Source organism: Manis pentadactyla, chromosome 5 (genome assembly GCF_030020395.1).
Source record: "Manis pentadactyla isolate mManPen7 chromosome 5, mManPen7.hap1, whole genome shotgun sequence".
NCBI lineage: Eukaryota > Metazoa > Chordata > Mammalia > Pholidota > Manidae > Manis > Manis pentadactyla.
In genome coordinates this window covers 169,098,688-169,116,841 of record NC_080023.1, presented here as the reverse complement: position 1 = coordinate 169,116,841, position 18,154 = coordinate 169,098,688, and the positions used below count along the sequence as shown (strand labels likewise).

Here is an 18,154-nt window from a genome sequence, read left to right as displayed (position 1 = left end):
CATTTTCAAATATATTCTCCCATACTGTAGGGATCCTTCTTGTTCTATTGATGGTGTCTTTTGCTGTACAGAAGCTTTTCAGCTTAATATAGTCCCACTTACTGATTTTTGCTGTTGTTTTCCTTGCCCGGGGAGATATGTTCAAGAAGAGGTCACTCATGTTTATGTCTAAGAGGTTTTTGCCTATGTTTTCTTCCAAGAGTTTAATGGTTTCATGACTTACATTCAAGTCTTTGATCCATTTTGAGTTTACTTTTGTATATGGGGTTAGACAATGGTCCAGTTTCATTCTCCTACATGTAGCTGTCCAGTTTTGCCAGCACCACCTGTTGAAGAGACTGTCATTTGGCCATTGTATGTCCATGGCTCCTTTATCAAATATTAATTGACCATATATGTCTGGGTTAATGTCTGGATTCTCTAGTCTGTTCCATTGGTCTGTGGCTCTGCTCTTGTGCCAGTACCAAATTGTCTTGATTACTATGGCTTTATAGTAGAGCTTGAAGTTGGGGAGTGAGATCCCCCCTACTTTATTCTTCTTTCTCAGGATTGCTTTGGCTATTCGGGGTCTTTGGTGTTTCCATATGAATTTTTGAATTATTTGTTCCAGTTCATTGAAGAATGTTGCTGGTAGTTTCATAGGGATTGCATCAAATCTGTATATTGCTTTGGGCAGGATGGCCATTTTGACGATATTAATTCTTCCTAGCCACGAGCATGGGATGAGTTTCCATCTGTTAGTGTCCCCTTTAATTTCTCTTAAGAGTGACTTGTAGTTTTCAGTTTATAAGTCTTTCACTTCTTTGGTTAGGTTTATTCCTAGGTATTTTATTTTTTTTGATGCAATTGTGAATGGAGTTGTTTTCCTGATTTCTCTTTCTGTTGGTTCATTGTTAGTATATAGGAAAGCCACAGATTTCTGTGTGTTGATTTTGTATCCTGCAACTTTGCTGTATTCCGATATCAGTTCTAGTAGTTTTGGGGTGGAGTCTTTAGGGTTTTTTATGTACAGTATCATGTCATCTGCAAATAGTGACAGTTTAACTTCTTCTTTACCAATCTGGATTCCTTGTATTTCTTTATTTTGTCTGATTGCCGTGGCTAGGACCTCCAGTACTATGTTAAATAACAGTGGAGAGAGTGGGCATCCCTGTCTAGTTCCCGATCTCAGAGGAAATGCTTTCAGCTTCTCGCTGTTCAATATAATGTTGGCTGTGGGTTTATCATAGATGGCCTTTATTATGTTGAGGTACTTGCCCTCTATTCCCATTTTGCTGAGAGTTTTTAACATGAATGGATGTTGAACTTTGTCAAATGCTTTTTCAGCATCTATGGAGATGATCATGTGGTTTTTGTCTTTCTTTTTGTTGATGTGGTGGATGATGTTGATGGACTTTCGAATGTTGTACCATCCTTGCATCCCTGGAATGAATCCCACTTGGTCATGGTGTATGATCCTTTTGATGTATTTTTGAATTCGGTTTGCTAATATTTTGTTGAGTATTTTTGCATCTACGTTCATCAGGGATATTGGTCTGTAGTTTTCTTTTTTGGTGGGGTCTTTGCCTGGTTTTGGTATTAGGGTGATGTTAGCTTCATAGAATGAGTTTGGGAGTATCCCCTCCTCCTCTATTTTTTGGAAAACTTTAAAGAGAATGGGTATTATGTCTTCCCTGTATGTCTGATAAAATTCCGAGGTAAATCCATCTGGCCCGGGGGTTTTGTTCTTTGGTAGTTTTTTGATTACCTCTTCAATTTCGTTGCTGGTAATTGGTCTGTTTAGATTTTCTGTTTCTTCCTGGGTCAATCTTGGAAGGTTATATTTTTCTAGGAAGTTGTCCATTTCTCCTAGGTTTCCCAGCTTGTTAGCATATAGGTTTTCATAGTATTCTCCAATAATTCTTTGCATTTCCGTGGGGTCCGTCGTGATTTTTCCTTTCTCGTTTCTGATACTGTTGATTTGTGTTGACTCTCTTTTCTTCTTAATAAGTCTGGCTAGAGGCTTATCTATTTTGTTTATTTTCTCGAAGAACCAGCTCTTGGTTTCATTGATTTTTGCTATTGTTTTATTCTTCTCAATTTTATTTATTTCTTCTCTGATCTTTATTATGTCCCTCCTTCTGCTGACCTTAGGCCTCATCTGTTCTTCTTTTTCCAATTTTGATAATTGTGACATTAGACCATTCATTTGGGATTGCTCTTCCTTTTTTAAATATGCTTGGATTGCTATATACTTTCCTCTTAAGACTGCTTTTGCTGTGTCCCACAGAAGCTGGGGCTTAGTGTTGTTGTTGTCATTTGTTTCCATATATTGCTGGATCTCCATTTTGATTTGGTCATTGATCCATTGATTATTTAGGAGCGTGTTGTTAAGCCTCCATGTGTTTGTGAGCCTCTTTGCTTTCTTTGTACAGTTTATTTCTAGTTTTATGCCTTTGTGGTCTGAAAAGTTGGTTGGTAGGATTTCAATCTTTTGGAATTTTCTGAGGCTCTTTTTGTGGCCTAGTATGTGGTCTATTCTGGAGAATGTTCCATGTGCACTTGAGAAGAATGTATATCCCGCTGCTTTTGGATGTAGAGTTCTATAGATGTCTATTAGGTCCATCTGCTCTACTGTGTTGTTCAGTGCTTCCGTGTCCTTACTTATTTTCTGCCCAGTGGATCTATCCTTTGGGGTGAGTGGTGTGTTGAAGTCTCCTAGAATGAATGCATTGCAGTCTATATCCCCCTTTAGTTCTGTTAGTATTTGTTTCACATATGCTGGTGCTCCTGTGTTGGGTGCATATATATTTAGAATGGTTATATCCTCTTGTTTGACTGAGCCCTTTATCATTATGTAGTGTCCTTCTTTATCTCTTGTTACTTTCTTTGTTTTGAAGTCTATTTTGTCTGATATTAGTACTGCAACCCCTGCTTTCTTCTCACTGTTGTTTGCTTGAAATATGTTTTTCCATCCCTTGACTTTTAGTCTGTACATGTCTTTGGGTTTGAGGTGAGTTTCTTGTAAGCAGCATATAGATGGGTCTTGCTTTTTTATCCATTCTGTTACTCTGTGTCTTTTGATTGGTGCATTCAATCCATTAACATTTAGGGTGACTATTGAAAGATATGTACTTATTGCCATTGCAGGCTTTAAATTCGTGGTTACCAAAGGTTCAAGGTTAGCCTCTTTAGTATCTTACTGCCTAACTTAGCTCGCTTATTGAGCTGTTATATACACTGTCTGGAGATTCTTTTCTTCTCTCCCTTCTTGTTCCTCCTCCTCGATTCTTCATATGTTGGGTGTTTTGTGCTGTGCTCCTTCTAGGAGTGCTCCCATCTAGAGCAGTCCCTGTAAGATGTTCTGTAGAGGTGGTTTGTGGAAAGCAAATTCCCTCAGCTTTTGTTTGTCTGGGAATTGTTTAATCCCACCGTCATATTTGAATGATAGTCGTGCTGGATACAGTATCCTTGGTTCAAGGCCCTTCTGTTTCATTGTATTAAATATATCATGCCATTCTCTTCTGGCCTGTAGGGTTTCTGTTGAGAAATCTGACGTTAGCCTGATGGGTTTCCCTTTATAGGTGACCTTTTTCTCTCTAGCTGCCTTTAACACTCTTTCCTTGTCCTTGATCTTTGCCATTTTAATTATTATGTGTCTTGGTGTTGCCCTTCTTGGATCCTTTCTGTTGGGGGTTCTGTGTATTTCTGTGGTCTGTTTGATTACTTCCTCCCCCAGTGTGGGGAAGTTTTCAGCAATTATTTCTTCTAAGATACTTTCCATCTCTTTTCCTCTCTCTTCTTCTTCTGGGACCCCTATAATACGGATATTGTTCCTTTTAGATTGGTCACACAGTTCTCTTAATATTGTTTCATTCCTGGAGATCCTTTTGTCTCTCTCTATGTCAGCTTCTATGCGTTCCTGTTCTCTGATTTCAATTCCATCAATGGCCTCTTGCATTCTATCCATTCTGCTTATAAACCCTTCCAGAGTTTGTTTCATTTCTGCGATCTCCTTTCTGGCATCTGTGATCTCTTTCCGGACTTCATCCCATTTTTCTTGCGTATTTCTCTGCATCTCTGTCAGCATGTTTATGATTCTTATTTTGAATTCTTTGTCAGGAAGACTGGTTAGGTCTGTCTCCTTCTCTGGTGTTGTCTCTGTAATCTTTGTCTGCCTGTAGCTTTGCCTTTTCATGGTGATAGGAATAGTCTGCAGAACTGGGACGAGTGACGGCTGGAAGGACTTCCTTTCTTGTTGGTTTGTGGCCCTCCTCTCCTGGGAGAACAGCGGCCTCTAGTGGCTTGTGCTGCGCAGCTGCGCGCAGACAGGGTTTCTGCTTCCTGCCCGGCTGCTATGGAGTTAATCTCCGCTGTTGCTGTGGGCGTGGCCTGGCTCGGGCAGCTACTCCAAAATGGTGGAGTCGCGTTGGAGCAGGAGCTGCTGGGAGGCTATTTATCTCCGTAAGGGGCCTCCCTGCTCCCTGCAGCCCAGGGGTTAGGGTGCCCAGAGATCCCGGATTCCCTACCTCTGTATTAAGTGACCCGCCCTGCCCCTTTAAGACTTCCAAAAAGCACCCGCCAAAACAAAGCAACGACCACAAAAAAAACAAGAAAAAGAAAAAAAAAAATTTTTTTAATTAAAAAAAAAAGGTGGTCGTTCGTTTTTCTTTATTCTCCAGTGCCAGCCTCAGGCCTCTGCTCACCGGTCTTTCTGCCCTGTTTCCCTAGTATTGGGGTCCCTGTCCCTTTAAGACTTCCAAAAAGCGCTCGCCAAAACAAAGCAGCAAAAAAGCAAAAAAAAAAAAAAATGGTCGTGCGCTTTTCTTATGTCCTCTGTCGCCCAGCCTCCAGTGCCCGCTCACTGTTCTTGCTGCCCTGTTTTCCCAGTATCGAGGGCCCTGCACTCTGGCCCGGATGGCTGGGGCTGGGTGTTCGGCAGCCCTGGGCTCCGTCTCCCTCCCGCTCTGCCTGCTCTTCTCCCGCCGGGAGCTGGGGGGAGGGGCGCTCGGGCCCGCGGGGCCGGGGCTTGTATCTTACCCCCTTCGCGAGGCGCTGGGTTCTCTCAGGTGTGGATGTGGTCTGGATATTGTCCTGTGTCCTCTGGTCTTTATTCTAGGAAGGGTTGTCTTTGTTATATTTTCATAGATATATGTTGTTTTGGGAGGAGATTTCCGCTGCTCTACTCACGCCGCCATCTTCCGCCCCTCTCCCGGAATCTATTTCTTAAGTAAAGAACAGCTCAGGTCTGTGGACAGGTTTATAATCTTGGAAGGCTGGATTAGGGCAGACTGGCTAGTCTTTGTGAGCCTAGATGTTTATCTTATTGAATCCACCAAAGAACCCCTTTAATCAGATATCAGATTCATGCATGCTCTTATGATTAGTATGTATCCTGCTTCTGACAAGAATTCAAGGCTCTCCAGCCTGACCTGGCGTATTTCCCAAGCACACATTCCCAGGTACAAAGAGAAAATTATTAAAACTTGTCACAGGTGGTTTATTGCTGATCCACAAGTGATGAATAAGTCCTTTCATGGATAGTTCGGGCATGAATTCTTCAGATGGGCATGTTAGGGAGGGAAAGTAGCCGGCTCTGTCCTTCTGATTTCTTGACCCAAACGAGAACACACAGCCCACTCAGAACCCGGTTCCTCTCACCCCTCCCCCTTCTTGGTTTCCAGCACTTGATCAAATTTGCATCTAATTTATTTGTTCATTCATTCACCTTAATGGGTTTCTTTTTTGGTGTTGCTCTGACCTCTGAATATTCTGACCTTTGAGCCCCTGGGCCCCCAGTTACTGCCGTTAAGGACAGTGAGACTCAAAACCCTGAAATCCTTTAGGAGCTGGGGACACGGAATGGTTCTTTCGAACTAAAGCTCAGACCTGCCAGGATAAGAAGCAGACTTAACTTTACGTCATCTTGATTTGGAAAGGGATGGAGTGGCCTCTCCTTTCCCCGGAAATACTTGTCTCTCCTGCAGTTGAGAAGTCAGTGAGCACCCCGATTCTGAACCCGTCTCTTATCCGTGGCCCACAGGGATTTTATGTGTTCGGTTAGAAAGTTAGCTTTAAATTAAAAGCCGGTTTATGTTAAAGTTGAGTAGGAGAGTGGAAGGTGCGAATGCAAGCCCCCCACAGGGCTCATATCCTGTGAGAATCAGCCCCTAAGGAGGTCAATGAGGTTTTGATTAGAAACGTTGGACCCAGGGTGGTGGGCCACAAGCATCCTGAGGTGGGCTCCTTGACTCCGGCGAGAGGCTTGCTGTTCGCTGCAGAAGCAAGCAATGGGAAGGTGTGGCCCACAGTTGCGATGCATCCTTCATCAGGAGCATTTGTCGCGGCTTATCATTCCAGATTTACAGATCCGCTTTCCCTCCAGCCCAGGGCTGTGGGGTCTGTGGCATGGGGGGGCCTGGAGGGCTGGGCCGGCCGAGGCCAGAACCGCCTCCATAGCCCTGACAGCCACTTATGGTTCTGGAGTCCAGATTCTCTCTCGATTGAAGTTAAGAGCAGGCTTTGGGGGAATTAGTGTGTGTCTCCTTGAAGCCAAATATCACAGACATTTCACATTTTTTCAGAACAATTAAGTAGGTTTTTAAGGGGTAAAGAAACAGCTGCCTAAAAACAAGAATGAAAAAAAATCCTTTCAATAACAATCATGTTTGAAAGCATCCAAAGAAGAATTAAAAAAAAAATTTTGTTGCTAAGTTGGCATGCAAAGGAGGATGGAAATTAAGTCACACCTTTTGGGCTCATGTATACCTAGGTATCTGGTATTGTGCTGGGATATTTATTTACTTAATTAAAATTTATAGGTAAAAGAAATTCATGTACATGCTAAAATATTTCAGTAGGGCAGAATGATCAGAGTAAAAGCTAGAAGGATTTTTCTTCATGTGTGTCACCCTGTAAACATTTTATATACAGATGGGATTATTTTGTGTCTATAGATCTTCACTGATTTGTGAATTTTGAACTTCAAAAGAAAATTGTTAGCAGGCCATATTGAACATCAGAATCATTGAATTAAACAAATACATGAATGGGTTTTCAAAGACTTACGTAGGCAGATAGCAAAAAAGAAAAAAATCATTACCTGATTAGCCATTTCTTTGGAGTGGGGGTCAGTGTGACAGCCTCTTGTGCCGGTCAGATTTGAAAGCTAGTTCATGTTAACCCTGGTTGGCTTGTTATGACAGGATAGAGTTTAATTAAAACAGGATAGAGTTTCGCGTTCCTGAGGACTAGCTTCTTGCTAATGTGAATTCAGTTAATAATCCTCAGTGGAAACCTAATCGGGCGTCTGAACATGGCTAAGGATGGAGACAGAATGTTTAGAGCTGGCACAGAAATGAGAAATAATCTATTTCAAGCCCCCCGTTTTGCAGAGGCGTAGGGATGGAGCGGGGGTGGGTGGCTGAGCTGGGCTGGAACCCCGGCTCGGAGCTCCAGCTTGACCCCCACCCCTTCAGGGACTAGCAGGTCAGTGGAGGTGACCCTAGCAGTCCCAGAAACAGAGAACGGTGGAGCAGCAAGCTGCAGGCGTCCTCATAGCTTTCAGAGTCCCTTGGAAGGAGGATGGAACCCAGCAGGACCCTGATAAAATAGCAGCGTGGAGGTGCATCGCTGCGGGAGTCCCTGAGAAAGTGACGCTCTGTGCCATCCACCCTGCCGATGACAGAGTAAGCATTATGAAATAGGTCAGACCTCTGGACAGTTACATAGAGTAGTGCCATGAACACCTGCATACCTAGTACCAGGCTTAAAGGGGAACACTGCAGATAGACGCCTCCTGTATACACCCCCTTCTCTCTCCCCTCACTGCCAGGTCAACACTCTCCTGAAACCCACTTCCATTTCTTTCCATAAAGATTAAGTTTTATAAGAAGAAAGGGGGAGGGTGTTCCTTCTCTTTTTTTATTTTTTAGACACCCATGCTCTTGGACTTGGGTGGGACTAAAATGGCATCGTTTGGCATTAAAATGGGAAGCCTCCAGTTCATTTCCTACTGCCGCTGTTGCAAATTGCTGAAAATCTGGTGTTTTAAAACAACACAAATTCATTACCATTCTGTAGGTGTCAGGGTCTCAGGGTGCTGGCAGGGCCGCCTTACTCCCAGAGGCCCCGGTGGCGAATCCGTTCCCTTGCATTCTCCAGCCCCTGCAGGCTGCCCACACACCTTGGTCCCTCCCTGCATCTTGAGAGCCAACGTGTCTCATCCCTCTGACCCTCTTTCTGTCCTCAGAGTTCCCTCTGGCCCAGCCAGGCAAGTTCTGCCTTCTGAGGACTCATGGGATTGCATTGGGTCCTCCTGGATAAGCCAGCACAGTCTCCCCATTGCAGGTCCTTAATTTTAATCCCAACTGCAAAGCCCATTTTGCATGTAATGTATTCACTGGTTCTGGGCATTAGGGTGCGGGCATCTCTGGGGGCCATTGTTCCACATCCTGTTCCTCCCATCAACTTCCCAATGGTGACAGTGTGTTAGGGGTGCCTAACACGGTCGGGCACCCACTGAGGATGCACTGATGGGCATTCACCCCAGGGTAGGTCCCCTGTGTCTGAGAATGGGCATGCGGGTGGCTTTGTTCGGCACTGGCCCCTGGGCCTCTGGGTCCTCCCGCCGGACCTGGGACCAGAGCCATCTCGGGCCCTCATAGCTGCCAGTCGAGAGCAACTCACCTTGCTTGCCTCTTGGGGTCCCAGTTTCTTCATGCCACAGGTAGAGCTGCTAATTTCCACCTCAGTGGGCTATCCTGCCCGCTGAGCAGTTCAGCCCGTGTGGTCCGCAGGCCCTTCATCCTTCCTTGTACCTCCTCCCTGTGGCAGTGCGGGAATGGCGGGTGAGGGTGGGGACGCGGTGACCTCCGACCCCTCCCCGCTGCGCTCTCTCTTCCCTCTGTGCTTTCCTTTTCCATTCCTATTGCCATCTTTTCCTGAAGAGCCCTGGCCAAATTCATCTGCAGACATGTTTTATTTTCTTCATGGGCTTTTAAAACATGTGGATTCATTGCTTACATTTAAAGTTAGGAGATCTCAGAGAGAGATCCAGATTTCTGGGTTGTCCCGAGAAACTACAAGCTCAGCCAGCAGGCCTAGTTCCCTGAGGTCCGCGTCCTCTGTCAGCGAGGCGTGCGTGGTCCCTGTGGGGTGGGCGCGGGCCCCCCGCCGCAGTCCCGCTCAGCCCTCCTCACTCTCTTGCGGGCTTGTCTGGCCCCTGTCCTGGAACGTACGAGCTGTGCCTTTGACCTGAGGTGAGGGACGCCTCATGGGGGCGGTGAGAAGGTTCCAGCTGGCAGCCCAAATCTTGCTTCCACGCGGGCAGAGTGGGGCCAGGCAGGACCATGTGCCAGGCGGATCCAGGCTCCTGCCTGGTGTGACCTGCCCCTCCCCAGCGGCATCACCTCGGGTAGCTTCTCTGGCCTCGGTTTCTCCTGGGCAGTACTGCCGTGTGGGGTGGGATAACGTCTTTGTGGGTGCCGTATTACAGGACGTTCAGCTACGTCCCTGGGCTCCACCCAGATGCAAGGAGCACACGCCCCCTTCTCCGGGCCAAGGCGTGTCCCCAGACATTGCCGCATGCGCCTTGCGGGGCAGAGTTGCCTGGTTGAGCACCACTGTAGATCCCTACCTGGTTGAGTATTTGTGAGGCTTAAAGGGGAGCTGGGAGGTGACCTGCCACCCCAGTGCCGGGCTCCCCTCTCAGCATTTGTTTGGCTGGTGTGGACCTTCCAGACATGACGTGTGTGGTTGTGCCGATCGCTCTGGAATCTCTGCGGTTCTCCCACGATTCTGGCATGTGGCCTGCTTTGGGGCCTGGAAGAAAAGGTGAGTTGTCCCATCTGGGAGGAAGCTCACGGTGCCGCCGTCACTAGGTGGGCACAGCCTCCCCCAGGGACACAGTGACTGCTTGCACTTCGCCAGTCTCTGCTTCTCTTTCCACGGTTGTGTTCATTTGCTTGACCTGTGAACCAGGACCCTCGGCTGTGTGTCTGACCTTCAACCCTGTGTCACACTTAGGTGGCCCTGGTACAGTGGACTGAAAGCGTGGGCTTGACCCTGGTGGGCCGCGACCAGTCTTCCGTGCAGCTGAGGACCCCTGGCGACCAGATTCTGAACTTCACCATCCTGCAGATCTTCCCTTTCACCTACGAAAGCAAGCGCATGGGCATCATCGTGAGGGTGAGTGGTCTTCTCTTGATGACTTCAAATGGTTTAAAATCCCCAGGTCTGCTGTGTGTCCCTATGGTCTGGCATTCTTTCTTACTCCTTTCGGACCCTCTTTATTGTGATGTCTGTCGCCAAACGAACCAGAGGATGTAATTCCCTAGGTGGAAAGAAAACTAGCTCATTAATTAGACAGGCCTTGGTAATTTATCAGTTCCAGTTAACCCCGTTCTGGAGTGGAAGATCTAAAGAATGTACATTAGGCATTTCTTGGTAATAATATAGTTTTCATTGTGTACTGCTTTGTTTAGTTAAGTATATATATTTTTTATTGAGGTGAAACCCATGTAACATAAACCATTTTAAGATGCATAAAATTCAGTGGCATTAGCACATTCACAATATTGTGTGACAACTACTTCTGTCAAATTTCAGAACATTTTTCACCCAAAAGGAAGCCTCCTACCCATGAAGGAGTCACTCCCATCCCTCCCTTCCTTCTAGTCCCTGGCAGTGACCAGTCTGCTCTCTGTCTCTAGGGATTTGCCTCTTCTGGACATTTCATGTAAATGGAATCATACAATACATGACCTTCTGCATCAGGCTTTTTTCACTTAGCATAATGTTTTTGAGGTTCGTGCACATTGTAGCATGTGTCAGGACTTTATTCCTTTTCATGGCTAAATAATATATTCCCACGTGGCTTATCCATTCATCCATTGGTGGACATGTGGGTTGTTTCCTTCCTTTTGGTTGTTGTGAATAGTGTTCCTGTGCACATGTGTGTACAAGGATTTGAACAACTGTTTTCAATTCTTTTGGGTGTACACCCAGGAGTGGAATTGCTGTGTCATGCTGGGTCTGCTACCCAATTGCTGGATAATTCTATTTTCTAATTTGTAGGGAACCTCCAAACTCTTTTCTACAGTACTGTTCCTTTTTCATGCCTACCAGCAATGTATGAAGGTTCCAGTTTCTCCAAATTCTCACCAACACTTGTTCTTTTCCTTTTCTTTTTTTTTAATTATAGCCATCCTAGTGGATGTGAAGTGATATTTCATTGTGGTTTTTATTTGCATTTCCCTAGTGACTTAATGATGTTGAGCACCTTTTATATACTTATTGGCCATTTATATATCTTCCATGGAGAAATGTCAGTTCATGTCTTTTGCCCATTTTTAATTGTTTTGTTTGTCTTTTTGTTGTTGAGTTGTAAGAGTTCTTTATTGAGTCTGGAAAATACACCCTAATTAGAGACATATTATGCAAATGTTTTCTCCCATTCTGTAAGTTATCTTTTCACTTTCTTGATAAAATTCCTCTGATTCACTGAAGTTACTAATTTTGATGAAGCCCAATTTATTATTTTCTGTTGTTCTTGACTTTGGTGTCATATCTAAGACTTGCTAAATTAAAGGTCGTGAAATTTACCCCTATATTTTCTTTTAAGAGTTTTGTAATTTTAGCTCTTTAGGTCAATGATCCATTTTCAGTTCACTTTTGTCTATGGTGTGAGGTAGGGGTTCAGCGTCATTGTCTTGCATGTGTGTATGCAGTTGTCTCAGCACCATTCATTGAAGAGACTATTGTTTCTCCACTAAGTGGTCTTGGCACTGTTTTGTAATTCAATTTCTTAATGGTTTTTCATTTGTACAATCACAAAAGTTATTGAAAAAACAGAGTGACGGCTCAGCGTCATCATTTTGCCATATTTATTTCAGATTTTATTTTTATGTTTTTTAGAACTTTGATTGAAATAGAACATAAAAGGGCAAATGTTGTAGGCATACAGCTCAGGTGTTTACAAAGCTGACACACCCATGTAGCCAGCATCATGAGTAAGGAACAGAATCTTGTACCCCAACAGCAACTTGTGCCCCTTTCTGGTTTCTACATCCCCCCTTCCTACATGGGTATAACCAATGTTCCAATTTCTACCACTGATTTTTGTCTCTTTTTGAACTTCACGTAAAGGAGGTTTGAGTTCATTTCCTCAAATTTGTATTGGTAAGATGCATCCATATTGTTGCACTTAGTTTAGCTCAAAAATAATTTTTGAAGAAATCAAACACTGTACATTCAATCGAAGTCCCATCTGCCCCCTAGATGTGCATCCTCTCCATTCTTATGCCAAGTTCATCATTCTGTGGAATTTTAAAACAGTATTATCAGACATGTTTAGGTCTACATAATATGTATTATGATTTTTACATATTTTATTCTCTTTATAAATAACACTGTGTAGTCTATGCATCATTATTCCACTTCTGTTTTTTTGTTTAACATGAAGAAAGCTTGATGTTCATACACTCGATTCTACTTCATTAATCTTAGCTGTGTTATCGTGTTGCATCATGTGACTGACTCTACTGCTCTTCCTTGGGTCTGTTGCAGTTCCCTCTGGATAGGCATTGAGATAGTGCCATTGGCCACAGCACGGCCACGTGTGTCCTTGTCTAGTCCAGTCCCACTGTGCGAAGGCCAGTGTTTCTCTGTGGAGCATGCCCAGAGACAGGGTTGCTGGACTGGAACACAGAGGCATCTTTAACTTCACCGAGATCATCAGCTCTTTATGCAAAGTGCTTGTAGTAATCCCAGTCCCACTGTGCCTCCACATCTTCACCAACATGTGATAGACTTTTTAAGGGCCAAACTTTTTAAGTTTTGCCAATCCGAAGAGTCTGAATTAATCTTGTTTTTCCTGTTTGCTCATTTACTCGTAGAGCGCACACTTTCCACTCTGGAAAGCCCAGAAAACCTGTGTTCGTAATCACCGCTTTGTTCAGTGGTTCTTAAGCCCGGCTGATCGTTGGAATGACCAAGGGAGCTCCGCATTGCTATGTTTGGCTGCGGAAAACTCTGCTTCAGATCAGGAGAATCTTTGGAATAGGACTCTTCCATCTTTTCTGTTTTGTTTTGTTTTTTAAACAAATGAGACTCCCCTCCACCCTGCTGTACCCAAGTGTTTCATGCCTTAGGGATCAATTAATGACAGTAGTATTGGTAATTAGTGGTAACAATAGTACTAGCAGCAGTAGTAATAGTGGCAGGTAGGAACAACATAACAATAACAATAGGTGACATTTCAGTGATGCTCAATTGTGTTCCCATCACTGTTCTAAATGATATGCATCAATGAACTCATTTAATTGTCCCAAAACTCAGTGAGGTGCCATTATGACTGGCATTTGCCAGAGGAGAAAGTTGAGGTAGAGAGAGGCTAATCCATGTCCCCAAGCTCACATAGCTGGGAAATGGTGGAGCTGGGATTGGACCCCAGGCTCTCCGGCTCCCAAGTCCTTGCTCTTTAAGCACTAAGACATGGGAGTTTGGGGGTGATGAGAGGGACACCAGAATGCTCAGGGAGCACCCCGAGTGTGCTGGGATGGTGTGTTGTGGAGTGCTGCCTAATAGATGACCACATGCTTGGTGGCTTCACACAGCAGGATGTATTATCCTACAGTGTCGTGGGCCAGGGGTCTGGCTGTGGCTTAGCAGGGTCCTCTGGCTCAGGGTCTCTCGACGGCTGCTGTCATCCAGAGTTCAGCTTGGGCAGTGTCCCCTTCCAGATAACATCAGGGCTGTTGGCAGGATCCAGTTCCTTGTGGTTGTTGGACTGAGGGCCTTAGTTCTTTTCCTGGCTGCTGACCAGAGGCCACCCTCATTCACTGACACCTGCCCTCTGCCCCCTGCTGTCCTCTCCCTGCTCAGCAACCTTGTCAGCTGGTTTTCATCAGAGTAAGTGAGCACGACAGAGGGCCCAGTCTTTTATAATCTTGGAACTGACCTCCCATCACTCCACCTTACTTATTAGAAGCAAGTCACTGGGTCTAATCCCCCCGACTCAGTGGGAGGGGGCTACACAGGGACATGAATGGCAGGAGGTGGGGGCTTTGGGAGCCTTTTTAGAAGCTGTCTCCTCCTGGGTAAAAGATAGAAACAGCTCCATGAGCTGCTGTTCTGATGACCCACTGACACACAGCATGTACGTGCTTTGAAAATGACAAATTTCCCCGATGCCAGTAGATACTTTCAGATTCTAAAGGACATGTAGCCTCGGCAACTCTTGTGTGGGAAGGGCGCCTTTGCTTCCCTGCAGCTGCTGCTTTTCCCACGGATCCACACCTGGCCCGACCCCTGCCTTGTAAACTGTATCTTTAGTACACATCTGATGTCAAGAACATCCGTGGCCCAGCAGCAGCATAAATCCTGTGGGTGGGTTTTTCCTGGAGAGATAGAGTCATTATCTCCTGTGGAATTACTTTAATTTTGTTCCAGCATTTTTTTTTCCCAAGTTCTAGGAGTGTGGGCTCTGCTGAAGTCATTGGAGGGTTGAGTCATCACCAAATGGTCCCCGATATCAGCCATTCTAGAATAAATGAGCAGTATTCCCCACCCTTCCTGTAGCTATAGAGGACCCATTCCCAGGCACGTATCATGTTTTATGAGACGTTACCCCTGTGTCTTCCCCACAGTAAGAACAGGACTCTACGCCTGGAATACAAGACACTGTTAAATGGACAAGTCTTTCAGCATTTAAAAATAACATAGCCCCCTTTCCAGATTCTTAAAAAACAAATAAAACCAACCAGCATTCAGTTAAGGCATTTAGAACAAATAAATTTGTAAAGAAAGGGATCAAAATTATTCATCTTTATTTGCACCACCCTGACAGCCACTCACCTTTTCAGAGAATTTCCTTTCAGTTTTCTCCCAAGCACGTAAGAGTGTAAGTATCAACTTAAAACTTTGTTACAGAGTTTTGTAAAATCGACACCTGAATCCCATATAAGGCTTTCTCAGCCCTCGTCAGCACTGAACGATGTATATGGTGAAAATTTTCTCTTGTCACTAAAACATGGTTTTTATGACATTAGTGCATGTGTGGTGCTTTTTGGGGGGAAAAATGCCATTGTTGAATTAAATAATTTTCCACGGTTGTTTAGGTTTTCATTTCTTGCTACTAAAATCTGCAAGCATCTATTTTTCCTAAGTTGTCTGTAATAAAATGCATATTATCCTGCTAATTTTTCTTGTTTTCTGACCTGTCTCCCTCTTTATCTGTGGTTCTGATGGGTGGAAATCATCTTCCAAGGCGCTTGGACTGGTTCTCCACTTTGCACAAATCTCACTATACCCCTCTAATGAGGGGGTTCTCATCCTGAGGCCATCTTGCCCCCAGGGAATGTTTGAAAGAGTCTGGAACCATTTTTGGGCTGTCGCACCCCAGAGCTGCTGCTTCTATCTAGTGGGTAGAGGCCAGGACAGCTTCCTAACAGAATAATCCACCCTAAATGTTCATGGTGCCGGGGCTGAGAACTCACTTCTGATGTGTCCATGTATCCTGTCTGTTACTTGAAAAGAACTGTCCCGTTGCCTGATGGCAGGAAGCTGTAGCTCGGTTACAGGACGTCCCTTAGCTTGGTTCAGTGACTGTTGACAGGGCTTTGCTCTCGCTGGCCCATCAGCCTTCTTAAGTGTGTGCGCTCCTGGGCCGTACTTCACAGTACCTTCTTGCACTCGCAAAGCGAGGTGTTTCCTTTGTGTGCATCCCTGGCTGCTGAGAAGGTAGGTAGGGTCAGAGAAGCCAGTTTCTTTGGGGCTGGTCTGCTCATCTTTCTGAAGGAAGGCTGTGTCGCCTGTTTTGTTTTTGTTGTGTACCCAGCATTCCACTGCCCTCCTGGGGAACCTCCCCACGTGGAATGATGGAGTTGGATCGTTGGTAGAGATCATACCCTTGTCACGGTTTGAATCAAAGAGGCCTTTGAACAGGTGCCAGAATCAGACCACAGTGGAAAAAGATGAGGCCCCAAAACAATGCAGCCCGAGCAGCAGATCTCCGTAAATTTATAGTGTACTCTTGCCCTAAGATGAGAACGAAGTAACCTTGTGACGAACTCGGTGGGAGGAAATGACAGATGGGAGGAGACGGTCGGTACAGTATTTACACTGGACGAGGCGGCTCAGCTCTCCGGAGAGGGGCGTTATTTCCTCCGGCTCTGTTGTTAAGCACCGCTGGGGTGAAGGGGAAAGGAAATAAACCCTCTGAGGCCTTTACCCCAGCCTGAGTCACAAGCCAGCCTGGGCGTGAGCCATCAAAAAGCGAGCGGGCGGTCCTCATGCTGTTACAATGCAGGCGCCTCTTCGAGGCCTGTGGGTGCTTTTATGAGTAAGCACGTTGCTCTGAAAGATTATCAGTGATTAGAGGGCATTCAAAAGTTATTTGGAAAGAAGAAACTATAGCACTAATTGGGCTTTGGGTATTTATTTTGTGTTCAACGAGGGGTTTACACAAGTGCATGCTGGGCTTCCTGGGGCAGCGCGGGTTCGGCACGAGGTGTTGATGGCCATGCCCACTTCTCTTGCCTGTCTCTGCTGCCTCCGGCCTCCTGGTGAGGGGAGTCACCGAGGCGAGAGTCACGGGATAAGAATCCTTCCTTGACTTCACCGTCTCTCCTCAAAGCCGTGACGTCTCAGCCTTGGTGCTGTCGACATTTGGGGCCGGATGATGCGGGTTGTGGGGCCGTCCTGGGCCCTGTAGGTGTTGAGCAGCACCTTTGGCCTCTCCCCACTAGAGGCCAGTAGCACCCACTCTCTAGCTGTGACAGCTAAAAATGCCCCTGGCTCCTGACAAATGCAAAACTGCCTCCATTGAGAACCACTGGGCTAAACGTGGTTTACGGAGGGACTTGAGGCACTGCCACCATCTGCACAGGAGTGATTTTACTGAGTGGGCATTTTCCGCGTGTCTGGCCCTTTGCCAAGGGCTCTATGTAGGTGAGCTCATTAAACTACAACAACCTATTTGGTAAGAGTCATCAGTATCCCTGTTTTACAGACGAGGAAGCTGACCTTTAGGGAAAAGGAGTAGTTTGTGCAGGGGTGCCCAGCTGGGAGCCGGGGCCGGGTCTGCGCATGTGTCGCCTGTGCCGTCGCATTACCCACTCCCCAGAGAATCTGGTCTGTGTGAACTGACAGTCTGGGTAACTTGATTTCTAGCTAAGTCCTCAGACAGATGTAAGGGTCCAGAATTATCAGAACCAGCAGTTCTCAGCTGAGTCAGTGTGTTCCCCCAGGGGGTGTTTGTATGTCTGTAGATATTTTGGTTGTCACCATGGAGATGGTGCTGGCATCCAGTGGGCAGAGGCCAGGGATACTGTCAAAGGTCCGGTACCACGTGGGCCAGCCGCCGACAGCAAAGAATTCTCCAGCGTAAAAAATTAATAGTGCCAAGTTTGAGAAACCCTGATTTAGATAACTACCTTACTTCCCAATTCTTTTGGGTAGACCACAAAATTTGGTCATACTGGCAGCCCTATGTATAAATTTAAAATTATCTTCTAGCGTGGGAAGGGGAGTCCATTCCTGTTGGAATAGTAATGACTGTGAAAACAAAGTTCTTAGATCTTTTTTATCTTGCTTTCATCATTTAATGATTTTCCAAATGCTTTGAGTTTTCTTCTGTTTTCTATGGCCTTTGCCTCAAGGTGAAGACCCCCTCTCACTTTTTATCTTGGTCCAAGTGGAAAAACATTGGCATCTGCTGTGTATACTTTGTACCCCATCTGTCATGGGAAGTGGGCACTGCTGCAGAATGTGGGTGTTCCTCTTGGTTATTCATTCCATCCGGCCTCCTCTCTAGGATGAATCAACTGGAGAAATCACATTTTACATGAAAGGAGCAGATGTCGTCATGGCTGGCATCGTGCAGTACAACGACTGGCTGGAGGAGGAGGTAAGCATGGAGTGAACATCAGGCCATGCCCCTTGCACGGCATAATGGGTTCTCTGTACTCACGCATTGTGGTTACATGACAAATCACCCCAAAACTTAGCAGCTCCGAACAACACACATGTATTTTTTACTGTTTCTGGGGACCAGGAATCTGGGTACAACTTAGCTGGGTCCTCCACACAGGGGCTCTCGCAGGCTGGGGTCAAGGGGTTGATCAGAGCTGGGGTCTTATCTGAAGTCTTAGCTGGGCAGGACCACTTCCGGGCT

The 18,154-nt window shown here is 45.6% G+C and overlaps 1 protein-coding gene across 5 annotated transcripts in view; it reads left to right on the top strand.

Annotated features, from left to right (window-relative positions):
• Positions 1-18,154, top strand: part of ATP9A (ATPase phospholipid transporting 9A (putative)) — a 121,999-nt gene that overhangs the window by 80,709 nt on the left and 23,136 nt on the right. For all 5 annotated transcript variants that reach the window (XM_057503090.1, XM_036901953.2, XM_057503091.1 and 2 more), the window contains exons 15-16: positions 10,006-10,167; positions 17,795-17,887. In XM_057503090.1, the coding sequence (XP_057359073.1) occupies positions 10,006-10,167; positions 17,795-17,887 (255 nt within the window). The remainder of the gene's footprint in view (positions 1-10,005; positions 10,168-17,794; positions 17,888-18,154) is intronic.